At 61.1% G+C, this 23,865-nt stretch overlaps 1 protein-coding gene across 1 annotated transcript in view; it reads right to left on the bottom strand.

Annotated features, from left to right (window-relative positions):
• Nucleotides 1–23,569, bottom strand: part of SDC3 (syndecan 3) — a 35,877-nt gene extending 12,308 nt beyond the window's left edge. Inside the window, exon 1 of the mRNA XM_047868895.1 lies at nt 23,432–23,569. Within this exon, the coding sequence (XP_047724851.1) occupies nt 23,432–23,569 (138 nt within the window). The remainder of the gene's footprint in view (nt 1–23,431) is intronic.
• Between the last annotated feature and the right edge of the window lie 296 nt (nt 23,570–23,865).

Genomic DNA, 23,865 nt, shown 5'->3' with positions numbered 1-23,865 from the left:
ACCCATCAGCCTCCACTCAGGTAGCTCTCACCTAGATACTATTCATCCCTAGCTCAGTAGCCATCGACATGACAACCGTTACCATGGCGACCATCTCCTCCATGCTAAGGACCAGGAGCTCCAGCTTCCCACAGAGATGGAGGGGGGCAGGAGAGGGAAAGATAGTGGAAGAATAGAGAGGACGACGGGGAGGGGGGAGGGGGGAGGCGCAGGGCAGAGGGAAGCCAGGGGTCAGAGGGGCACAGGGGGGAGGCGGAGGGGGCAGTGCAGGGAGGATGCGGTGAGCGGGCGAGTGAGAGAGAAAGCAGGAAGGCGAGAGTGGCAGGCGCGGGGAGCGAATTCTCTCACATCTTAATTTAGCCTCGCGCGCGCAATCAGACAGAGCTGGGGAAGGGGCCACTTCAGTGATTTTCCAAACCCGCATCCAAGAGAACATCCTTTCTGCATAGTAAGTGGCCCCCAGACGAGGTGGAAGGAGGGGTGGCCAACATCCCGGTCACCCCTGAACTCGTCCTGGGAAGCTTAATGCAAGGGACACCTGTGGGGGTGGGGGTAGGGGGGTGCAGGATGCCATCTTGCCCAGCCCCCTCCCCCCCCCCCAGCCAGCTGAATGCCAGCCTGACCCCTCCCTGGGCCAGCTGGAGGGGCCGGAACTCAGTGGGTGCCCCCCAGAAACACTGCAGGGGTGCTGGTGGCTGCAGCTCCCAGGGGACCAGGAGGAGGAGGGAGGAAAGAGATGGGGGCCGGGAGCTGAGCCTGGGAGGCAGCAGGGAAAGACTCAGAAGTCACAAAGTGCCAGGGGAGAATGGTGACAAAAGCCTTCGACCCCCAAACGACCTCTCCATTTGCATAATTCCATGCATAATTAGCATACTTATCCATGCCATCCCCTGAAAGGAGAACTGAATCCGAAGGCCCCAGGACCCTGTGGCCTGCCCCTGCCCCCCACTGCGCCCCACCTCTGGGTAAACCCCCCCTCATGCTTGATAAACGCATCCACGCGCCTAACACACCCACGCACTGCAGCCAGCAGGCAATCCCGCACCCTCATGCACACGCGCACGCGCGCGCGCACACACACACACACACACACACACCATGCAGGCTTCCTTTCTGGGTACAAACAAGCATACACAACGCTGGGGTGAGCCCTTCCCAAGGGGCTGCCACCTGGGGGAAGGGTGGGACGGACCCAAATCAGGTGGACCTCAGGTATGTCTCCTCCCCTCTGAGTGCAGGGGTGCATTCAGGGAGAAAGCCAGGGAGCCTCCCTCTGCCTCCAGCCTCCTTCCCAGACTCGAAGTCTGGGGTCTCTCAGGCCCAGCCTCTATCACCTGCCCTCCCCCATCAAGAGCATTCCCTGAGAAACAGGAAAGCACAGAGGTGAAGCCGGAATGGACCGGCCACTCCCCCCCGCTACCCGTGGGACATCAGGCAAGCCTCTGAGCCTCTCAGCACCTCAGCCTTCTCATCTGTAAAACGGGGCTGCTCTGGGAATCAAATACTATCACGCAGGTAACGGGTTGAGCACAGGACCCAACATCCAGAGTTGGATAAATGGACGTAGTTGCAGCTAGTGTCCCTTATGCGCTCAGCGTTCCGTGATCCTTTCCGAAGATTTTACTTCATTCAAGCCTCGCCATCCTCGTGGTGGCAAATAGAATCGGGACGGTCACACCCAGGCTGCGGATGCCCAGAGAGGTCAAGAGGCCCTGCCAAGGCCACACAGCAGGGGAGGGTGCAGAGAGAAGAAAAAGAGAGGCTGGATGAGCGGGGAGAAAGGGTAAGGTACAGAAACAGACGCAGACACACAAATTAGGTCAGCTGGCAGGGGGCCAGGAGCCCAGCACCCCTGAGCACTGCTAATCGTGCCGCAAAAGCTAAGAATAAAATCAAGTATAATTAATTCTGCCCAAGCTTCCTGCCCTGCATGAGCCAGACTCAGGCGCCCCGCTCTCGGTGACTAGAGGCGTGTGAGCAGGAGTTGGGAGCCCAGCTCTAGATTCAGACAGCCCTGGGTTCGAGTCCAGCTCGGCTTACTTGCTGGGTGACTCTGGGCAAGTTACTTAACCTCTCTGAGCCTCTCTTCGGTCACACGGGGACACTAGTAACACAGGTGGCACAGAATAATTGGTGGTCAGCCTTACCACGGCACGTTTCCCACCTCGGTCCACACCTCAAGGCCAAACTAGGCCTCAGTGATCACGGGGTTCTACCCTTTCTTCTTACAGATGTGAAAACTGAGGCTCAGAGAGGGGAAGGGCTTGCATCACCCCAGTCCCTGCTAAGAGGGGTGGGGGTGGGGACCGAGCCTGCCAAGCGGCACTCAGGAAAGTCAAGGGATCCGTCCAGGGACACGCAGTGACGTAACCACTAGCTGGTGGGAGCAGGGTGGTCTCGGCAGAGCCCCCTGGATCCCCCCAGGCTCTGTCCCCACCAGTCCCTGTCCCCAGAAGGCCCTCCGTCCTGTGAGAACTCAGTGCCCCTCACGCTCACCAGCTCCAACCCGGAGACCCAGAGCGTCACGGCAGGAATGTGGGCCGGGGCCAGGCTCTGGGCAGCAGGACAGCTGAGGGGGGCTCACAATGGAGAGCCGGGACCAGGAAGGGGGACGCCTCGGTCCCCACCCCCTTGCCAGTCCACAGCTGCCCTGGCTGGGAACCCAGCACCCACCACATTCGATTGCTGCTGGAGGGGTGAGGGGCATGAGGGTGGCACCTGCTGGGGAAGGGGCCACAGAGCTCAAGGGCCAGAGAGAAGGGCGTGGGGGAGGGGCAGAGAAGGCCCAGGCTCAACTTGACAGACCCCCCCACCCCCACCCCGCCACACACACACACACACACACACACACACACACACACACACACACCAAACAGTCAGCAAAGCACAGAGGCGTACCCTGTCCCACCGCCCTTATTCCAGAAGCCTACTTCCAATCTCCCACCAGGGCAGCTCAGGGAGCGGGAAAACACCCCTGTGCCCCCCCCCCACCTCCCCGGAATCCCCCTTCCCCTGGGCAGCACTACCCCTGCCCACACCCCCCCAGGGCGCCCCGGAGAGCAAGCAGCTCCCAGCGCAGGAGGCCACAGCCTCTGAGCCCCAGACCAGCCCCCTTCTCCGTACTTCCCGATGCCTCACTCGCTCGGTGCTCTAAGGGCCTTTCTGACTCTGACACTCTGGGCAGTCGGGAACCCAGTCCTCCAGTTCAAGAGACCCGGGGAAATGTTACCGATGACAAGTGGAAACAACCGACCTTCCCAACAGAGGACTAGTTAAATAAATGAAGGCATAACCATAACGTGGAATATTATGTAGCTATCAATAATTGAGTCTTCATAAGCCCGCGCTGTCTTTTCTCAGACCATTAAAAAGGCATGAATGGGGAACAGAAGGTTTTTGTTTTTTACTTGCTTCAAAGAATATTTAAGGACAGGGGAAAATGCACGCGTTGGTTGTCAGGAGGCAATGCGGCTCGGCTATTGATGGGATCGTACAGATGGTTCTGTCTCTCAATACCTGGGTGACCTTGGGCAGGTATTTAACTCTCTCGGCCCGGTTTTCCTGGTAAACAAAGATAATAACCCACTCCGGGTGCACGGGAGACTCTGACACATTAACGAATCGCTCAGTGAACGCTGGCGATGAATACTATTATCATCGTTAAGTTTAGGAAACAAGTTAGAAAAAACTAGACAACACGATCCTGCTTTAAAGAACGCCCTACCAAAGTGGATTTCTAAACACCGAATCCTACTAAGGCTTTCCAGAAACTCTCTGGGTGCTGGGATGACAGGCAGTGTTTCATTTTTTTCCCCTCAGGACCTGTCTGTATTTTCCAAATGTTCTATGATAAACTCAGAGTCCTTTGATTATTAGAAACAGCACGTTCTCGGGGCGCCTGGGCGGCTCAGTCGGTTTAAGCATCTGACTCTTGATTTCGGCTCAGGCCAAGATCTCACGGTCTGTGGGATCGAGCCCCGCATCGGGCTCTGTGCTGACAGCATGGGGCCTGCTTGGGATTCTCTCTCTCCCTCTCGTCTCTCTCTGCCCCTCCCCTGCTTACACGTGTGTGTGCTCTCCCTCTCTCTCAAAATAAATAAATAAAGAGCACATTCTTTCTGTGTCCCGATCCCTGCCGCTCTCCAGTCTGGCAATTCCTGGGCCCCTTCATCTTGCAGAGACCCCACCAGTAAGCTCGTCCCAGAGGACGCTTGTGGGCAGACAGAAGGACACGCAGGACAGAAGGGAAGGACGCAAGAGCCCGGTGGAGCCGGCACAGCCTGGGCAGCACGTCTCAGCACCGACGGGATGGCTTGGCGGGGCCCGCTCCCTCCCCAGGCCTGGAAACGTCTGGGGGCAGGCTGGCCCGGACACCCACTCACCCTCCGTCTCCTGCCAGCCCAGCTCCTGGCCCTGTCATCCCCGTCGGTCCCGGCTGGGGGTGCAGGCTGGCCACCGTTCAGCTGCCCACCATGCAGCCTCCGTCCAGACCCTGGGCAAAGCAGCCCCCCCTCCCCAACCCCGGGCTGGGACGCCCCGTCATCGCTCCGCCAGCCCCAGCCACCTGCCTTGTCCAGTGCCACCCTCTTGGCCATCCTGACTCACACTGCTCGTCTGTTCCTGTCCCCAAGCCGGTGCCTGAAAGCAGGGCCACCCACTGAGGCCTCCTCCCCCAGCTGCCTACCCCTCTTGTTCCCGCCACCTAAACCCTTCAAGGTGCCGGGGATGGCGAGACACTCTCAGGCCAGCAGGGGCACAGCAGGACTTGAACCCCAGCCTCACTGACACCAGATCCTGGGCTCAGGGAATTCCTGACCCCCGGAGCAGGCGCGCAGATGATCCCAGTTTGTCACGTGATAACTCATTTCCCCGGGCATTTTTCCAGCCGAGGCCTGGGCCTTTCCGTTCCCTTACCAGGGACAAGAGTTGGCGGCCACGGAGGGAGCGCTCAGTACGTGCCAGACTCTCTCTATGCACCTCACCTCGGTTCTCTTCCCAGACAGCTTCCCGGCGAAGGGTTATTATCCCCAGTTCACAGGTGCGCATCCCGAAGTCCAGAGAGGTAAAGCAACTGACTTGAGGTCACACGGCAGCGGCGGGGGTCGGATTTGAACCCAGGATTAGCCGAACCGCGAAGACCACATTCTTTGTACTACAGCATACACCTACTCCCTGCCCCACCAGAAAGCTCCTCAGGGGTGGGACCACACCACCACCAGTGCCCCCACCTCCGCACAGCACCCTGTACGGGCACCGACAGACAGACAGACTGGACGTCTGGGGATGAACAGACATGAAGAGTAAGTCCTCCCCGGACAGACGGCGCGGCTCAGGTGAGCAGCCCCACCCGTCACCCCATGACTCACCAGCAGTTGCCTCGGGGACGGAGTCCCCAGCCTCTGCAAAAATCCCCGCCAACGATCAAGGGGACTGGGCCTGCCTCCCCACTCCTGAGGCCCACACGCCTCCAAGGAACAAGCCAGCATGGGGGTCAGATGTTCCAGTCCGGGCTCCCAGAGAGCCCCAGTCAAGCGCTCTCACCTCACTGGGCCTCAGTTTGCCCTTGACCAGGTCTGGCAAGGCCACTCCTGTGTTCCCAGGGCCCGGGGTATTTCTGGAACACAGCCAGCTTCCATCAATACTTGTTCAATGGATCCCGTAAACGGGATCACCCTCAACAGACCCACGCCACCCACGTCCCGCCCCCAATCACTATGTGATCCTGTGTGGGGCCCTGTCCTCTGGCCTCAGTCTCCCCACACCTAAAACCAGGGGGCGGGACAAAGGTTCTCCCGGGTCCCTGCAAAAGCCAACCGGGAGGACTCCAACTGAGCTGGGAGGAAGGACGAGAAACAGACTCATCCCAGCATTTTTTTTTTTTTTCATAAAATCGCTATGCAAATTATATGCAAAACCCTGCAGATTAGTAGGCTCCCAGTGGAACCTTCGATTTCAGCCGCTTTACAACCGGGCCCCGGGCTGGGGGGGGAAGCAGCATTTACTGAGCATCTGCTAAATGCCAGGCGCCTTACACGGAGTCAGGCGAAAGGGTCCTCCTTACTCCCTAGACAGGTCAGACGACTTGCTGGAGGTCACAGAGAACTCAGGCGATGAGTCAGAATGGTGGGGGGGTGGGAGGGGTGGCCAAGGCAGGTGGAAGTGAGGCCTGGGGGTGGGGAAGGCACTGGACGAGCACATAGAGGTCCCAGGGCCACGTGTCTGGTTCTCATGCCCACAGAACCTGAAAGAAGTCCAGCCCAACGGGCAGGATCCTCAGCCCGATCTTGGGGGCCACCTGAAGCCAGGTGACCCCCAGCCCTCCCCCGAGAAACTGAACAGACCCTGGAGGCAGCCCAAGGCAGGCCCAGCCCTTCCAGCTGTCCTGGGAAACCTCATAGCTCTGTCATCCTCCCCGGAACCTCTCAGGCACGTGCCAGCATGCACCCTGAGGACACACGGCGCACACACACACCCGCAAAGTGTCCCCATCTGCGTGTGTCCAAGCCCAGCCTCCTCGCGGACCCGGGCTGTGGACCCCCTCACCATCCCATCTGCTGTGTTATTTGTAACTCACACATGGTGGAGATGCCACGCCCCCCGCCCCCCAGCCCTGAGCTGTCCCACTGGCTTCTGAGCTGCTCCGCTCCAAGGGATGGAATGAGCCAGACTCAGGTAGTGAGCCACGCGGGTCCACCACGGCCACTGCCCAGATGGGAGAGTGGGGTGCAAAGAATCAAGACCAAAAGACCGGGGCGGGCAGGGGGGCATGGCAGGGCCCCAGCCCGAGATGACCCTCTGTGCGGCACTATGGGTTTGACCGGGAAAGGGGAGGAGCGGACAGGTGCCCAGGCTCTCCCCCCCCATCTCCTGAGTCCCAGGACACCAGGCAGGGCCTTGCAATGAGCAGGAGTCCTGAAGCTAGATTGCTCGGATCCAAATCCCAGCACCGGCCTCCGGGGAGCTGTGTGATCCTGCGCAAATAAGCCCACCTCTCTGAGCCCCTATTGCTTCTCCTACTAAATGGGCATAAGAATAGAACCAACCTCAAAGCACTGGGAGGAATGGGGCGCCTGGGTGGCGCAGTCGGTTAAGCGCCCGACTTCAGCCAGGTCACGATCTCGCGGTCCGTGGGTTCGAGCCCCGCGTCGGGCTCTGGGCTGATGGCTCAGAGCCTGGAGCCTGTTTCCGATTCTGTGTCTCCCTCTCTCTCTGCCCCTCCCCCGTTCATGCTCTGTCTCTCTCTGTCCCAAAAATAAATAAATAAATAAATAAATAAATAAATAAATAAATAAATAAATAAAACGTAAGAATAGAACCAACCTCAAAGCACTCGGAGGATTAAGTGAGATTATCCAAACAGGTTCTTGGCCCAAAGCCCTGCTACTTCTCAGCTCGGTGACCTTGGGGCAAGCTGCCTGGCCCTGAAGCTCAGTTTTCCCGTCTGCAAATGAGACCATACAGCCCAGAGGGTCGTGAGGACTGAAGCAATGGCAGTGACACACGGGAGGTCATCAGCACACACAGATTCTCTTTTCCTCTGCTCTCAGGGGCCCCCGTGATTCCTGACCACCCCCAGGTTCCACCCTGGATCGTCTTTATTGCCCGCCCCTAGGCGCACAGAGGTTTTTGGAGATACTGTGCCACTGAATCCAAACAGCTCCTCAAGGGGCAAGTCCTCCCCCTGACTCTGCAGCGAGCGCCCCGCCTCGTCAAATACAGATGCTCCATAAATACCCGAGGGACGGACGGATGCGAGAGTGAAGGTGACCAGAAAGCCGGGAAATAACAAGGGCTGGCGAGGCGACTGGAGCCTCACGCACCGGCGGGGATCAACACCAGGGTGGCCGCTTTGCAAAAATGGTCTGGCAGCTTCTCAAAACGTGAAACGGAGAGTTATAGATGAGCCAGTAATTCGACGCCTGGGGTGTGTATCCAAGGAAAGTGAAAGCATATGTCCACATACATTAAAATGTATATATATGTATATATGGGGCACCTGGGTGGCTCAGTTGGTTGGGTGTCTGACTATGGCTCGGGTCATGATCTCGCGCGGTCTTGTGAGTTCGAGCCCCGAGTCGGGCTCTGTGCCGGCAGCTCGGAGCCTGGCGCCCGCTTCCGATTCTGTGTCTCCCTCTCTCTCTGCCCCTCCCCCGCTCGCGCTCTGTCTCTCTCTCTCTCTCTCTCTCTCTCTCTCTCGATGATAAATAAACATTAAAAAAAAAAAAGCAGCATTATTCATAATAGGCAGACAGCGGCCAAACCCAGGTGCCCATTAACTGATAGATAAATAAAAGATGGCACGTCCACACAGCGGGACGTTGCTCCACAGAGAAGGGAGCGAGGTTCTGGTGCACGCTCCTGCGCGGGCGGACCTGAACTACGTACGTGACGACAAGTCAAGGAAGCCAGTCACAAAAGACCACATGTTGTGTGATTGCACTTGTACGAAACGTCCAAGGAAGGCAAATCCGTAGAAGTGAAAGCAGAGGTGACTGCTTAGGGCCGGTGGACTGGGGACAAATGGGGAGTGACTGCTAAACGGTACAGGCTTTCTTTGGGGGCTGCTAAAAATATATAAAATCGGTGACGGCTGTGTAACCCTGTACACAAAACCACTGAACTGGATGCTTTGGATGGGTGAATTGTATGGCAGGGGAGTTCAATCTCAATAAAGCTGTTGTTTGTCGGGGGTGAGGGGCGGGGAGAGAATGAATGGGAGATTGAGGCTCAGGGAGGGTAAGAAACTTGCCCAGGGTCACACAGCAGAGCCTAAACTCAAATACTCAGATGGGAAAGGAGGTGAGCAGGGGCAAAGCTCACCTCCTCTGCCATCTGAGTATCCCCCAAGCCCCGGGTGAAGCCTCCCGAGCCCTCACCCCCAGGAGGGCACACACTGACTCTGCCGACCGCAGTGGGACAGGCCCAGCGTGGCAGCTACCTCCTCTGCTCTTGTCAAAGGCCGCTTTGCAGGTGGGACCACAGGGAGGGGGCAGACCTGGCCCAGAGTGACCCAGGAGAAGGGAGGCAGCTCCAAAGTCAGGCTGGCTGCCCCCCTCCCCACCCCAGACCCCAGTGCCCCACCTCCAGCCCTCCGCGGTTCTGGGGTGCCCTCTGTCCGTGCCCAGACCCCTGGTTGCCCTCAGGGAGGGGCATAAGGATGCAGCTCTGCCAGGAAAGGGGGCAGGGCCCCAGAGGTAAAGCACACCTGGATGTGAAGACGAGCCCATCGGTCCCCTGCCCCCTGTGGCCGTCTAAGCAATGTTGAGGGCAGACGTGTCTCCAGGACCCATCCCTCACCCCGTGTCCCGCTCCACGTGGCTCCCCGGTACCAGTCCCCGCCCATCTCAGCTGGCGGCCACCATCACCCACCCCCCAGGCTGGTGTCCACTCTCTGTTCTCCACACAGCCGCCCATCTGTCCCGAGGGCCGGGCCTGTGTCTGGCAGGTGCCCCGTGTCCCCCAGACACCCCTACCAGGGTGAACTCAGGCACGACGCTTGCACCCGCATAGTCCACTGCTTCCGGTCCACCGCCGCACCAAGCTTCCCCGTCCCTGGCTCTGGCCCCCCATCTGGTCCCTAAGAGGGGAAGGGGTGACCTACCTCCCAGAGCCTTGCGGAGCAGGGGCCACCAAGGATCCCGAGGAGGGGAAGCCAAAACCTCCGCCAGGACCCCCTGGCCCTCAGTCCCAACCGTGGCGCGGAGGGTTCCAGAGACAACCCCGGGGCCCCACGTGCCCTCCCCTGACATCATCCACTGGCCTCCCGTGGGTCCGGCACATCCCTGTGTCCAGCCAGCCCGTCTTCAGTCCACCGCCAAAAGGCAGAACCCTCTCCCCCCGAGCTCAGAGGGAGTCCAGATGCCCACTAGGGATTTAGGGACCCTGAGCACCCTGGCCCCCGCATGCCCTGCAGCCCAAGGATGAGACGGGCCCTCCGCTCCTCACGTGTCACTTGAACACGGATTCCCTGACCAAAAGCGCCTTCGGGTCTCACCTGGCCCATCACCTGACCCCCCCGCCCCCCAGGCAGGTCAGAGGCTCCAGCCCCAGTCCCACCGGCCTGGCCCCGCTCCCCGCAGGGCGCTCCGCCGGGGCCAGCCCAACCCCAGGCCAGGGCAGCGCCCCTCCAGAAGGCTGGACGGATGCGTCCCAGGGGCCCGGCCCAGGGACTGGAGCGGTCAGCGCCTACAGGAGAAGGGCCCGGACTGGGAAAGCGGGGCTCCAAGTTAGATGGCACGCGAGGACTGTTCCTGGGACCCAGTCTTGTTCCCCCGTGGGCTGTCCCCCCACCCACCCCCAGTGTGCCAGGGACAGTGTCACTCGAGCGTGGTCCACACCGACCCCCCACCAGAAGCATCCTCACCACATCTCATGACCTAACGGCATCTCTCAGCAGGAACATTACTGCCACCTGGGCAGGACGGTCCTTTGGATGGGACACGGCCACCACTTAGCAGCCCCGACCACTCCCCTCCCCTCCGGAAATGCCAGCAGCATCCCATTACTGTGACAACCAAAAGTGTCCCCGTGCACTTCCAAAAGCCCAGGCGCTGGCACCTTCAATGCCCGGCTCGGGCCTCGCTTCCTCCTGGAAGCTTCCCTACCCCCGTCCCGGCTCAGGGCCCCAAGTTCGGCATCTCGCGGCTGGGCCTCATCTTTCTTTGCACTTGGGTCCGGAAATGCTCTGGCCAGAAACAGGGTTCCCAGAGACGCTGAAGATTTTGACTCAGGGTCCACGTCGGGTAAGCGGTTAAATGAAGGGACCACCTCGCCTGGCCTCCCTGACCCCAGGTGTCCCTTTCCTCAGGGACACATAGCCACACCCATCTCCCTCCACCCCAGGATGTCCGTTTCCGGGGCCCCGTAAAGGACATATGACCGAATCTCTGAAGGAACCCGAGTTTTGAGCGTGTGGTGTCCCTGGAGGTCAGGCAGAAGACGGATCTCTGCGTCCCTGTGCACCCTGCCCCCGCCCTTGCCTTAATCACCGCTAAGGAGGCCAGATGACCAGCTGCCCCTCTGGCCTGGGCTCCCTAGACTCCGGGATTAAGAGTTGGGATTAAGGGCGGACACATTCCCGGTAGCTCAAGAGCCCCAGCAACGTGCGTGCGTGCGCGTGTGCACACGCGGGCACGTTCAGGGCTGTTTCCGGGCATGCTGGGGGCACATTTGTGCATGCACACCTGTGCTGGTCTCAGATGGGCTCAAATGCCCCCCCGCGGGTCTGGCTGTGCTCGCGTGAGTGGGACGCGTGCACGGAGGTAGCAGGGAGAGCGTGTGTGTCCCTGTCTGTGTGTGCCCGGGCGGGTTCGGGTCTGCACGCTCCGTCACATACGCCAATGCGTCCGCACGTGTTCACGTTTCTAGGTGTGCATCGACCTTCCCACGCCGGGGAGAGCGTCTCCCAATTCTCCCAGCATTCTCCCGGCAGCTGCTAATATCCACGGCCAGCCAAGGTGTTGGGGGGCAGGCTCCCCACAGCCGAGAGGCGGAGAGACAGCAGTCTGGGTTCTCCCGATTCTCCGGGCCTGGCCACACCTGAGCCGCTGGAACAGGGGCGTGGGCCACAATGTCCTTCCCCGCTCGGACGCGAGAGCCCCACGCATCAGCATAGACACGCGGCGACACGCGCGGACACAAACCCAGCCCCCCGTCCAAACCTGAACTGAACCGTGGTCTCAGCTCCACGGGGGGAAAAGGATCACCCCAGGCTCAACCACCATCTCGCAGACCGTCCCTTGAACACAGAGCCGGAACCCCTTCTTCTGGATCGGAGACCGGCCTCCAGCAAGCCTCGCAGCTCCCCGGCCTCGCACGAGAACAGGACCCAGCCGAGCCAGGGCTCGGCTCCGTAGAGGTCCCCAAGGAGCCACTGCCCTGGGGGAGCTGTCCTAGCTTCACTGGGCCAGGGGTCCTCATGTGAACAGCAAGGTGGGAGGCTGATTTCCCGTAGCCCTCTGCCCTTGAAACTACCTTTCTGGATGTATCAATGGAGATACGGGGGTGGGAGGGGGACATCTGGGCCCAGGAGGGTGAAGAGTAGACTCTGACCCTAACCACCCCCTCGGCCCTCAAGACCTCTGTCCCCCAGGGGACTCCTCAAGTCCTAGCCCCACTGAGTGGCAGCCAGGCAGAAGAGAGGTTCCAACCGGCAAGAGAGGGAGTGACGCAGGGGCATCTGAGAGGAGGGTGGGTGGCAGAGAGGAAGGGGGGGAGCAGTGGGCAGAGGAGGAGGAGGAGGTGGGCAGGGGGGTTGCTGGGGGAGGCCGGGGTGGTGGGGAAGATCTCTGGTAACCAAGCCTGAGCCTCTGGAAGCCCACCGTGTGTCCACCTTCCAGAAAGCTGGAGGCCGAAAGGACCCAGTCCACCCCCCTCCCCCAGCTGAAGAAGGCAGGAAGGCTACACCGCTTGTAACCACTGCTCCCTGGGGTCACTTCTCCAATTCTGGGGATCAGAGGAGCAGGGGGCTGGGGAGGACAAGGTGTGACCACGGGGGGGGGGGGGGGGGATGGGGAACTCCAAGTAAAACAGACTGAGGATGTGTGAAGGCGGAAAAAGGAAAACAGTGTAGCCATGCCAGGACTTGGGGAGATGAAACCGAGTAGCCCTTGGGAGGGCCCGACAGGGAGATGATGTAATGACAGAGTTGCTGCGACAACGTATCCAAGTGAGAGCTCCAGGGAGGTAAGGATGCAACCCTGTGGGGAAATCAGAAGCTATGAAAAAACTGTGGGGCCCAGCAAAGAACCCTAACATGTAGAGGAGGGGCACGGTCTAGAAATCTAGAAGAAGAAGGGAGGAGAGAAGGGGCTGAAGAAAGGCGCTCTGTGCTTGAGAGCTGGGAGGAGAGGTCGGTAAAGGATTCCCAGAGGAGGGCACACCTGTGCGGGGTTTTGCAGGATGAGTAGGAGTTCACCGGAGAAGGGGCCAAGTCCACGGAGAGTGCACAGCACGCAGGTAGACGTGAAGGCGAGAGAAATGAGGTTGTACTCTGCGCCCAGGGAACAGAGTGGTAGCAGTGAGGGGTGAACAGGGCCAAGGGATGAAACTGAGGAGAAATACACCGAATGCACTGGATAGGAATCAATCTGGCATAGAGTCTTGGGGCTGAGGGCAGCGGGGCTTGGGTTAGGGGTGGCTTCCTGGGGGAGAAGGGTGGGGGGGAGCTGGCTTTCCAGTCGTGGCACAACAGAGACAGGTACAGAGGAGAAACGGTGCAAGAGCTGGTGTCGGGGAGCCGGGAGACCTTTGTCCCTTGTCCCGGCTCAGCGGCCAACGTGCTGTGTTACTTGGGCCAGCCACTATTCCTCTTTCCGCCTCAGTTTCCCCATATGTAAAATAAGAAGGCTAAACCATCAGACCTCAGAAGATCCTTGCTGTGACTAGAGATCACTCCTTTGGCCTCCGTCCCCCCTTCAGGACAATGAACAAGTTGCACAAGAGTTGCGTCCAAGGGCCCTTCCGGCTGAAAGACTCTTTGGCCCTCTGATCTTCCCCCAGCCTAGGATGGCCTCAGCCCCTGGCCCACCCTAGACAGAAAACAGGCAGCAGAGAAAAGACCCGTGTGGAAGCCAGGAGCCCCCAGGGCCGGGTCGGGGCCTCTCCCCCAGCAGCCACACGGATTCAGGTGCCTTAGCGACACGTGACTGGCCCCAGATTCATCCTCTCAGGGCATCACACTTTACAGCGTGCAAAGCGCGAGGTAGCAGGAGGCAGCACTTGTACACCAGGGAGCATTCTAGATGGCCTGGGTTCAAATCCTAGCAGGCACGCCACTCTGTTGACCTTGGATAAGTTACTTAACCTCTCTGTGCTTCAACTTCCTCTTTTGTAAAAGCAAGATAATAACGGTCCCCCCTTCCCAGGGCTGTTGTAAGGACTCAGCGAGTTTCCGTAGAGAAGATGCCTGGCCGACTGGCTTGCCCGGGGCAGGCCCTCAACAGGCAGGATTCAATACGAATAGGTCACATCTGTGGTCTTGTTGGCATCTCATGCCAGCCCCTCAGGGCAGCGTGGCTGCGCCCACTTCAAGACCCACACCCCCCACCTGCAGAATGGAACCCAGATGCCTTGGTTGGGACTCAAAGCCCACCTCGTGAGCCACTGGCGTCTCGCAAGCCGAGGCCCTGTGACGTTCACCCATCCGGGCCCAGATCACCGCATGGCACAGGGCCAGGTACCCAGGAGGTGCCCAGTGAACGTATTAAGTGCAAGAAACACCACGCTCTCATTAGAAACAGCGACGCCCCACAGGTAGCTCTGTCCCCACCTCCCCCAGCTGGGAATTGCCGCTTTTAACCACACCCCAATCGACTGTGACCTTTCCCACCTCTGAGCCTCCATCCACCCTGGCCTATCCATGTGCTGCCATCCTTCAAGGCCTGGTACAAATCACACCTCCTCCACGGAGCCCGCCCTGATTCTCCAGAGCCAGAACCAACCTCTCCTCCCCCCTGACTCACTACCCTTAGCCTCTCACATGCGCTGGCTCCGTCCTCTAACCGGGAGCTTCCTGAGACCAGGGACCAGGTTGAGCTTCCTCGGGTTCCAAGTGCTCGGCACAGGCCAGACACAGAGGGGACAGCAGCAAATAGTGGCTGAAGTGACTGGCAGGTCAGCAGCAGAGTAGGGACACGGACCCGTTACTGGGCTCACAGCCCAGCCCCCAGGCCGCCTGGATTTGACCGATCATGTCCCCAGGAAGCCAGGTGGTGCTCAGCGCGATGGGTGAGGCAAGGGGCCCGGCCCACCCGGGGCGAAGAGGAACCACACGCAGTCCACGTGTGGGAAACAGGCCTCCCCGCCCCCCAGCCAGCTCCCTCTTCCCAAAGGGGTCCCCCCACCCCCACCCCGGGCCAGACCCTGGCCTCACATCTCTCGGACAGCTCCTCAAATGTGAAGACCTGAAGGGGTCCCTGGGTCGCCCCGTCCCATTCCCCCACTTCACAGATGTGGAAGTGGAGGCTGAGAGCGGGAGGGGGCTGTGCCCGTGGTCACGTGACCAGCCCGGTAGCAGCCTCCCTTCTGAAACGGGACGGACGATCTCGAGGAAAGCATCACCGCAGCCTGGAGGGCGAGGCGTCACCGGCCCACGGATCAGCGGAGATGATGCGGGCTGAACCAAGGAGCCGCTGGCCCGCTCTCCCGCGGCAGAGCCCCGCACGCCCGGCGCGGGCACAACCCAGTGCCCGCCGCCAACACACAGCCCGCCCGAGAGCCCCGCACACCCCCAGCCCCTGGCACAGGGCCCAGCACACGGCAGGTGCTCAACGACGTCTGCGGAACGAGCCAGTCGGTCAAGCAAAAGACGCCCCCGCGCATGCGCACAGCAGCCCACGCGGCCGGCCCCTGGCATCACGGCCTCTCGGAAGCACAGACTCCAGCTGCTCGCGGACCGCCTCACCTTGGGCCTCTGGGTCCCCATGTGCACAGTGGGATAGCAACCCCGGCTCGCAGGGTCATGGTAAGAACGGAGACGAAGCGTGGTGAGCACGCACTGGCCGTTACCACTGCCCTGCTGTCACCATCGGTGTCCGTCTTCCCAGCAGACGCCCTCACCTTGAGGGCAGGCGCCAGAATTCAGCCACAGACACCCCCACCCCGGCCCCCAGGGCAGCCTGGCCCTAAGAGGGCGGCAGTCAACAGGCGGCGGGTCAGCGAAGGGCAGACAGGAAACAAGGTCACCCACCCCCCAGCCGGGGGCCCCGCGGAGGATGCCAGTGCATGGGTTGTGCCCGGCAGGCTGACAAGACCCCCCTGCTCCCAGTGTAACAACCCCCAGCTCTCTAGGAACCTTGTCAGCTCAGCCCTCCTAAGCCCCCACGTGGCTCCCCCCCATCCCAGCCCAAGGAGGGACCCAGGGAGCCGCCCACAGGCCCCTGGTGCCTGCCATGGCATTGGCAATCAGCTTGCTGCAGTTAGATTTTCCAGATCCCACTGCTGACGGATTCCAAACTACCCTTAGTAAAGTCTGGGCTGGCGAGCAGAGCTGGTGGAGGGGGGGCAGGATGGGGGGTGCCGGCCGGCTGTACAGGGGGCACAGCGAGCTCTAGGAGAGTTTGGCCTGAAGCAAGCCCCCTACCCATCGCGGAAGCAGGATGAAGCATTACCCCCCACCCCATCCCGCCCCGTCTCAGAAAACCCCGGCCCCCTCTGGAGGGGGTGTGATGACAGGTCAGCAAAGGGACAGAGAGCTCCAGAGTAGGTGAAGGGGCAACTGGACAGCTGGTTCCACCAGGACCCGGCTGTGTGAGCTTTGGCAAGTGGTTGACATCTCTGAGCCTTCTAGAGGACGGCAATGCCACCGCCTCTGAGAGTGTGGAAGGCTCAGTGAGCCCACCTCAGGCTGGATACCAAGGCCCAACCCTTGGCCAAGGCCCCGGGCTGTCTCTGGGTCTCTGGACTCCCACTAGGAGACGGCAGACCATGGGGCTGGTCATCCCCTTAGGGCTCTCCCACCTCTGACGCCCTGTACAAACAACGGTCACCCAGTCCGGGCCAGGGGCCACAGCCAAGGTGTCCCTCAGCTGGGGGGAAAGGGGAAAGAACCCAGCGTCACCACGTCCTGAGCTAAAGCTGCAAACAGCAAGGTCTCCCGGGAGCTCTAGGACCAGAAGGGCCCGAAGAGCCATTGAGGCTAATCCTCCGCCTCCAGACCGGAGTGCAAACTGCCAGTAGCCTCAGAGAACCAAACTGCCCTTGAACTCGGCACCACGAGGCACTGGGAAGTCCCTCTTCTAATCCGGCTCAAGTTCTCCCTTTCAGGGTAGACCCCACCCTTCAGGGTTCTACTTTGGGTCATCCATGATCATTGAAACTCGGTTCCCGCTCTCCAAGGGAAAGCCTTGTTCCCACCCCCCCAAACCAACTCCTCAGATGAGGCCTAGAGTGGGACAGGAAAAGAGCAAAGCCGAAGCAGGTAAATGGAAGAAATCAGTATTTACGGGAGACCCACCCCTTATCGGGCACTTTATTACTTCATGTTCTTCATTCTCCAGCAACTCTGGAGACAGAGGTACTCTGAGCTCCACCGAGACAAGAGAACAAGGCTCGGAGAGGTTAAGCAAACTTGCCAAGCTCACACAGCCAAGAAACTGGCAGAACTAGGATTTCAACCCGGTTGGCTGTTCCACTACCTCCAGCTGCCCCCCCGGTTTGGAGACCCCAAAACAGATGGCACCAAGGCCCAGGTTAGGGCCCAGGGGTGGAAAGAAGGCAGCAGACCTTGGCCAGCTGGGTCACAGAGGTTGTGGAACCCTGTCCATCTGGTATAAAAGGCCAGCACAGACATTCCCTGCCCTCCACCCTCAGCAGCCAGGTAGGGAAGAGGCCAGATCATTTGTCAGGGGCCGCCCCCACCCCCATCCTGCAGCTGGGCCCTCAGCCACTGCTGCCCAGACTCCCCCCTGTAATCACGGCTTCCTGTTTGGCGTGGAGACTAGGCCTGGTCAGTGGGGGGAGGGGAGCAGCCACCCCTCTGGCCGGGACCTACTCTGAAGGGAGGGGGGCCGGAAGTAAAGGCTACCCAGCCTCCTGGAATCTTGGAAGGCTGGGAGCCAAAGCAGGGGGGCGGCCCCCAAGGAGGCCAGTCAACAAATATTTACCCAGTCCTGGCCTGATGTTCCCAGGATGTGGCGGACCGTTAGTGGGGACAGCAAGACGAGCCAGGTGGTCCGAGACCAGCCCAGACCCCACCCCCTGCTGGGATGGGGACTGGGGGGGGGTGGGCAGGAGCAAGGGGCTGGGCCCTAGGACGGCTCCTGGCACCCTGCCCCCCCGCCCCAGACACCAAATCACAGCCTTCCGAGCAGCTGAGCTGGAGCCCAGAGCCACAGTGCCCCTGTCCCACCCAGATGCGGTGGCCGCGCCCTGGCACTCAGACCTCAGGCCCGCTCCATGCGGCCCCCGGGCACCTCCTAGCCCACGGGCACACGCTTGGCCCAGCAGAATTCCGCCAGTCTCGCTGTCCCTCACTGTCCCCTCAACCCACCTCTGAAGGAGAGAACACAAAGCCCCCCCTCCTGGGCTCCAAAGCTCAGAGTCCTGGTTTCCTTCCTTCCTTCCTTCCTTCACTCATTCCCTCATTCAGACCGTTCAATTCTGGGCCAGGAGCAAAGCTGGCCTTGGGGTACCGCAGGGATGTAGACTTGGGCTCCACACGTGACAGCTTTCTGAGGGGCAGAAGGGATTCCACGCAGGCCTCATCACCGATGCAGCATGAGCCCCAACACTGAGGGCAACCAGCGTGAGCCAGGGGGCGTGGGGCTGGTGGGGGGGCAGGTTAGACCCCTCACGTCCTGAAGTTCTGAGTACTTCCCCTCTCCTGGGCCCTGACCAGAGACGAGCCCCACCCCTCATCCTGCGCAGTTTACAAAGCTCTCCCTCAATCCAAACCCATGACCCTCAAAGCAGCCCATTTTACAGATGGCAAAGCCTTGTGAGGTGGCCGAGGAGCAACCCACCTCCAAGGCCAGGGGGAGCATTAGATGAAAAGAGATGGGGGACGTGCCTGGCCCAGAGCCTGGCAGAGAGCAAGCCCTTAGGGGACAGTAGGTAATGTGGGATTCGTCTCGGGGGGGGGGGGGGGTGGTAAGGAGGCCCCAGGGAGAAGTAGCTTGCCCAAGATCACAGAGCAAGAGGGGGTAAAATTCGGACTGCGGCCCAGTCCTCTTGGCCTGCCAGGCCCTGGCTCCATCCGGCTCTGCTACTTTCCAGCTGTGGGACCGTGGGCAAGTCATTTAACCTCCCGGTGCCTCCGTAAAATGGAGGTTCTAACAATTCCCACCTCCAAAGACGATCAAGTGCCTGGTGGGCGGGGCTCCAGTGAGCCTTAGTTTGCTGTTTCTGTCATTAAGCCCGGGGGTGTGCGCCCCGCCTCCCAGATCCTGCCCACAGTCCCCGTGGGGGGAGGTGGGGAGGGATGACAAAGACAGATGGAGACTTGACAGCCTCCCATCCCCATCCCCACCCCCAGCTGCCTCAGTCTGCTCCAGCCCTCCGCAATCCTACTGCAGCCCCTTCTAGAATGACCCATCCCTCTCCTCCAAGCAGCCAGGCTGGCTGGGGGCGGGGGGGGGGGGTCCCAGCTCCAATGGGAGTGTCTGGAGGGAGGCCTGGCTTCTCGGGGAAGGGGGGGACTCTGTCTCCACCTCTTTCTTCCCTTCAGGAGGACCCCTCTCACCCACCCCACTGATGCCCCAGCACTTTCCAGAGCCCAAGCCCAGAACTGCCCTGCCCCAGTGCTGCCCCGGAGCCCCCCAGAGACCCCTGGTCCCGTTCCATGAGGTGGGAGGAGTCATCCGTCTTCAAAAGGCCAAAGGGCTTTTTTTCTACAGAAGAACCCCCAACGCGAGGGAACAAGTCACACACTCAACTGGCAGCTGGAAGCACTGGGTTGCTCCCTAGGGTGTAGAAGGCGCCAGGTCCCCATCCCAACTCTGCCACGAGGATGTTGCAACCCCCAGAAGCAGTCCTAGAAGTCAAGTATCTGTCTCCAGTCGACAAGTAAGAAAGCCTGGGGTTATGGCAGGCTACAGCTTGCTCCATGCCACGTGGGGACCGCTTTTATGGCATAATTCAAAACCTCCTCCTCCAGGAAGCCCTCCCTGACCTCTCCGGGCTCCCTCCTGCAAAGACCCTTTCTGATGAGAGCTCACGACATGGCAGGCTGTGCTCAAGTCTACCCCAGGGGTTCATTTTCTCATCGCCACATCCCTGGGAGGTTGGCATGGTTATAGTCCCCATTTTACTGATGAGGAAGTTGAAACAGAGAAATCCCTCACTCAAAGCCACACAGCGGGTGTCTGTCTTTGCAGCCCCTGCCACCTGGGGAGCTAACAGAGAGCAGACCCCTGTGGTGTCCCTGGGTCAGGGCCTGACCTCCAACAGCCCCAGGGTCCCCAACTTTTAATTTTTATAGTGAGGACAATCTTGCTCTGACAACTTATCATTCAGTCACAGGGTGGCTGGAGGAGTACAGAGCTCCAGGACTGGAAACGGGGGGGGGGGGGGGGGGGGGGTGGGGGGGGGGTGGGAGGGGGCAGGAAACACCAGGCCTGGGGGTGGGGCTTCAAAAGAATTCCTTGTGACTCAATTGGTTAAGCTTCTGACTTCAGCTCAGGTCACGATCTTATGGTTCATGAGTTTGAGCCCCCGCCGGTCGGGTTCTGTGCTGACAGCTCAGAGCCTGGAGCTTGCTTCAGATTCTGTGTCTCCCTCTGTCTCTCTGCCCCTCCCCCATTCGTGCTCGCTCTCTCTCTCTCTCTCAAAAATAAGTAAATGTTTCAAAAAAAAAAAAAAAAAACCAAAACAGAATTCCTTGATTTCACCTCCCAGTGGTCCCCAGCCACAGAATAACAACCTTACGAAAGAACATGAAATCAACATTTGTTGGGTGTTTACTATGTGCCAGGCACTGTACTAGAAGCTTTCCACGGTAACCTCTTTGGTTTTTGTTATTCTACAGTTCTACAGAGGTGGAAACGAGGCACAGAGAGGTTAACTAACTTTCACAAGGTCACACAGCCACAAAGGAGTGATCTCCCATCACGGGGAATATTCCAACACGACGAGGTGATACCCAAAATCCCTTCCAGCCCTGAGCTTCTAAGAAAACATGTTTCGAAGCTAAAACTTCCAGAAGCTCCACACTCCGAGCTTCTCTGGGTAGGGACTGAGGTGGCCCTGAAGGCAGCTGTCCTTCAGAATCCCAGACACCTGGTGTCTCAGGAGAGAGGACTCCCCAAAGCAGATGCCCGAAGACACACACCCACCCACCCACGCACCATCTGCGGCATGACTGGGACCTGCTGTCCCCACAGGCCACCCTGGAAGCCCCACCCCCCACCCCGACCACACACACTCCCTTTCAAGCTGGTGGGCAAACCCAGGGGTCATCTTGTCCCTCCCCTGCCCTAAGCCAGCCACTGCCCATCCGAGCGATGTCCTCAGAGGACCCCGCCACGGAGGCCACTCCTGAAGCCAACCTGGGTGGGGCTCTTCTGGTCCAACCTCGGTCCCTCCTGCCACAGGCATCACCCTCTCCCTCTGTTAGGGCACCTGGGCAGCCGGGCACCATTCATTTACCCTTCGCCTCCAGGGGCCAGATGAGACGATGCTCCTCCTGGACAGCCTCCCCCCTGGGAAGATGTGAGGCGTGGAGAGGGGCTCCCCCTCTCCCCTCACCATCTGGAGCCCCTCCCAGTCAAGCCCACCATCTTGCCTTTATCTGCCACTCAGCTTTGGGTCTGAACCACACCCAATCTACCTCACCCTCAGGTTCAGGGAGACCCTCACTCACCTGACTCACCTCGGACGCGCTCACTTCCTTCCCTCCACCCCCTTATGGGGCATGAATTAGATTAGCCTTGTTCTGATCGTGAGGAACAGTGGTTCAGCAGAGGATGGGACTTGCCCAGGGGCATACAGCTCATTCCTGCCCCTTCCCCTCTGGGCTTCCAAATGCAAAGCATTCTGTCCCACGCCCCTTTTCATTCATCTGTACATCACACATTTACTCCTGGCTAGGACTACAGATACCATCTCATTCCTGAGAAAGGCGGTACACCAGCCCCATTTCACAGAGGGGGAAACAGAGGCTCAGGGAGAGGAGCCGGCATGCCCAAGGTCATACCACGAGTCAGTGGGGGTAGCAGGAGTCGAGCCCAAGGCTGTGTTATTTCCACGCCTTTGATTTCAAAATTGGTCTTCCGAAACGGAGCTGAGAAAGTGACCCAGCTGCTAGGATGGGCTGGGTCCCAGTCCCTCCCAGGGACTTCTCACCCCTCCTGGGGGTGGGGGTGGGGGGCACATAGGGAGGAGGCATCCAGCCTATCAGACACTATACTCGCCTTGGCATTCAACACTCTCTCTCCCCTCAGTTCAGCCCCCAGATGGGGAAAGCTGATGAGTAGCCTGTCTGTCCAAGAAGCAACCTCTGAGCCTGTCCTTCCCCCCCTTTTACAGACTGGCCAACTGAGGCCCAAACAGACACACAGGGGCAGAGTCGGCACCTGGCGGTTGCCTGAGAGACCTGGGGAATGAGGGGCCAGGCATAGCTCCTAGAGCCAGCCAAGGAAACGGGGTCTAGAACCCCCAGCTCATCCCCAGACCAGGCTCCAGACACGTGCCCATGGGGGAACTCACTTGGGACCCGGGTCCCTCAAAGCGGGGAGGAGTCGCCCTTCTTCCCTATACCTCCTCCTGCTCCCCCTAATGGAGCTGGGACGGAGCTCAACCCCACAGCTGTGTGGTCACTCAAACGGACACTCAAGGGGTCACTGCCTACATATATACTCGCCTCAACCTGCACCCACTCTGCCCCCCCCCTCAAGGGTACATGCCCCCCTGCACAGGGTCATCCACGACGCCGGGAGCACACACACGCACACACACATTCCGGTGGGGCCAAGCACACACCCACCGCACACATCCCTCCCAGACACACACTCCCCCCCCCCCCCGGCCCCCGCCCAGGCACACACAGCCACGGCCAACAGTTGCCCAGCCCCGTCCCTGGTACACACCGCCAGCACAATAGGTCACCCCACAGGATCACCGCACGTTCAGGTAAGGCACGGTGACACCCGCCATGTGGCGGACTGCTTCTCATCCTTCACCCGCACACAGCCCACGGGTCCCAACAGCCTTCACAGAGGTGGTCATACACACAGGGTCACCCTCACTCAGCCCCTCAGGTCACCTTCACACAAGTCACCCTCCTCCCCCTCTCCGCCCCCCCCCGCCCTCCCCACAGCGACCCTCGGAGGAACCAAATGCACCCCCCCCCACCGCCGTGCCCCAGGGGGAATCGACCCAATTCCCTAAAAGTGGCCGCGGTCTGGGCACACCCACGAAGCAAAAGCCACGTTCGCTCAAGACCCGCGACACACCCAGCCCGGGCCCCGCGCCCGGCGACCCCTCGCCCGCAGTCGGGCCCGCCCCGCGCCTCTCCACCGGGGCAGGGGACCCCGCACCGCCCGCGGGGCCACTGGGGAGGGGCGCGGGTCCACGACCCGCGCTCCGGTTCCCGCAGGGCCGCCTGCCGGGGAGGGGTCCCGAGAGCAAGGAGGAGCGAGCCCCCAAAGGCGGGCGGCGACGGGGACGCCCCCCCCCCCTTACGAGGCCAGCCTGGAGCTGGGGGGCGGGGGTCGCCCGAGGGAAAAGGGGGGTTGGGGGCATGCGGAGGTCGAGGGGTGCGGGGGCGGGGTGCCGAGTGCAGGGTGGGGGAACCCGGGACCGGGGGGCGCGAGGTGCCGAGTGCGGGGACCGGGGGCGCGGAGACAGGGGCGCGCGGGGGCTCGGGGGCTCGGGGACCGGGGCGCGCGGGGGATCGGAAACCGGGGAGCGCGGGGCCGGGGGCGCGGGGACAGGGGCGCGCGGGGCATCGGGGACCGGGGACCCGGCAGCGCGGGGCCCGGCGCGTGTCACTCACCCCCGCGGCGCGCCCGGCCAGCAGCAGCAGCAGCAGCGGCGGCAGGAGCAGCCCGCGGGCCCCGGGCCCTGCCGCGGCCCCGCTCCCGGCGCCTGCCCCGTGGGCGGCCCCGGCGCGGTGCGGCGGCCCCGGCTTCATGGCGGCGGCGGCGGCGGCGGGCGCCTTTGTTCCCGAGGCGCGGCGCGCGGGGCGGCTGCTCGGCGGCGGCGCGGCCCGCAGGCTGGACCGACGCGCTCCCGGCTCGCGGCTCCCGGCTCGGCGGCCCGGCTCCGCCTCGCAGCTCCGCGCCCACAGCAGCCGCGCCCGCAGGAAGCGTGCGCCGCCGCCGCCGCCGCCGCCGCTGCCGCCGCCGCCGCCGCCGGGCCGCCCCCAGCGCGGGCGGAGCGGGAGGAGGGGCGGGGGGCGGGGCGGGCCGGAGCGCGCCCCCACCCCCC

This window comes from Prionailurus viverrinus, chromosome C1, assembly GCF_022837055.1.
Source record: "Prionailurus viverrinus isolate Anna chromosome C1, UM_Priviv_1.0, whole genome shotgun sequence".
NCBI lineage: Eukaryota > Metazoa > Chordata > Mammalia > Carnivora > Felidae > Prionailurus > Prionailurus viverrinus.
Note: the sequence above shows the minus strand (reverse complement) of the source record. Positions and strands in the feature narration are given on the sequence as shown.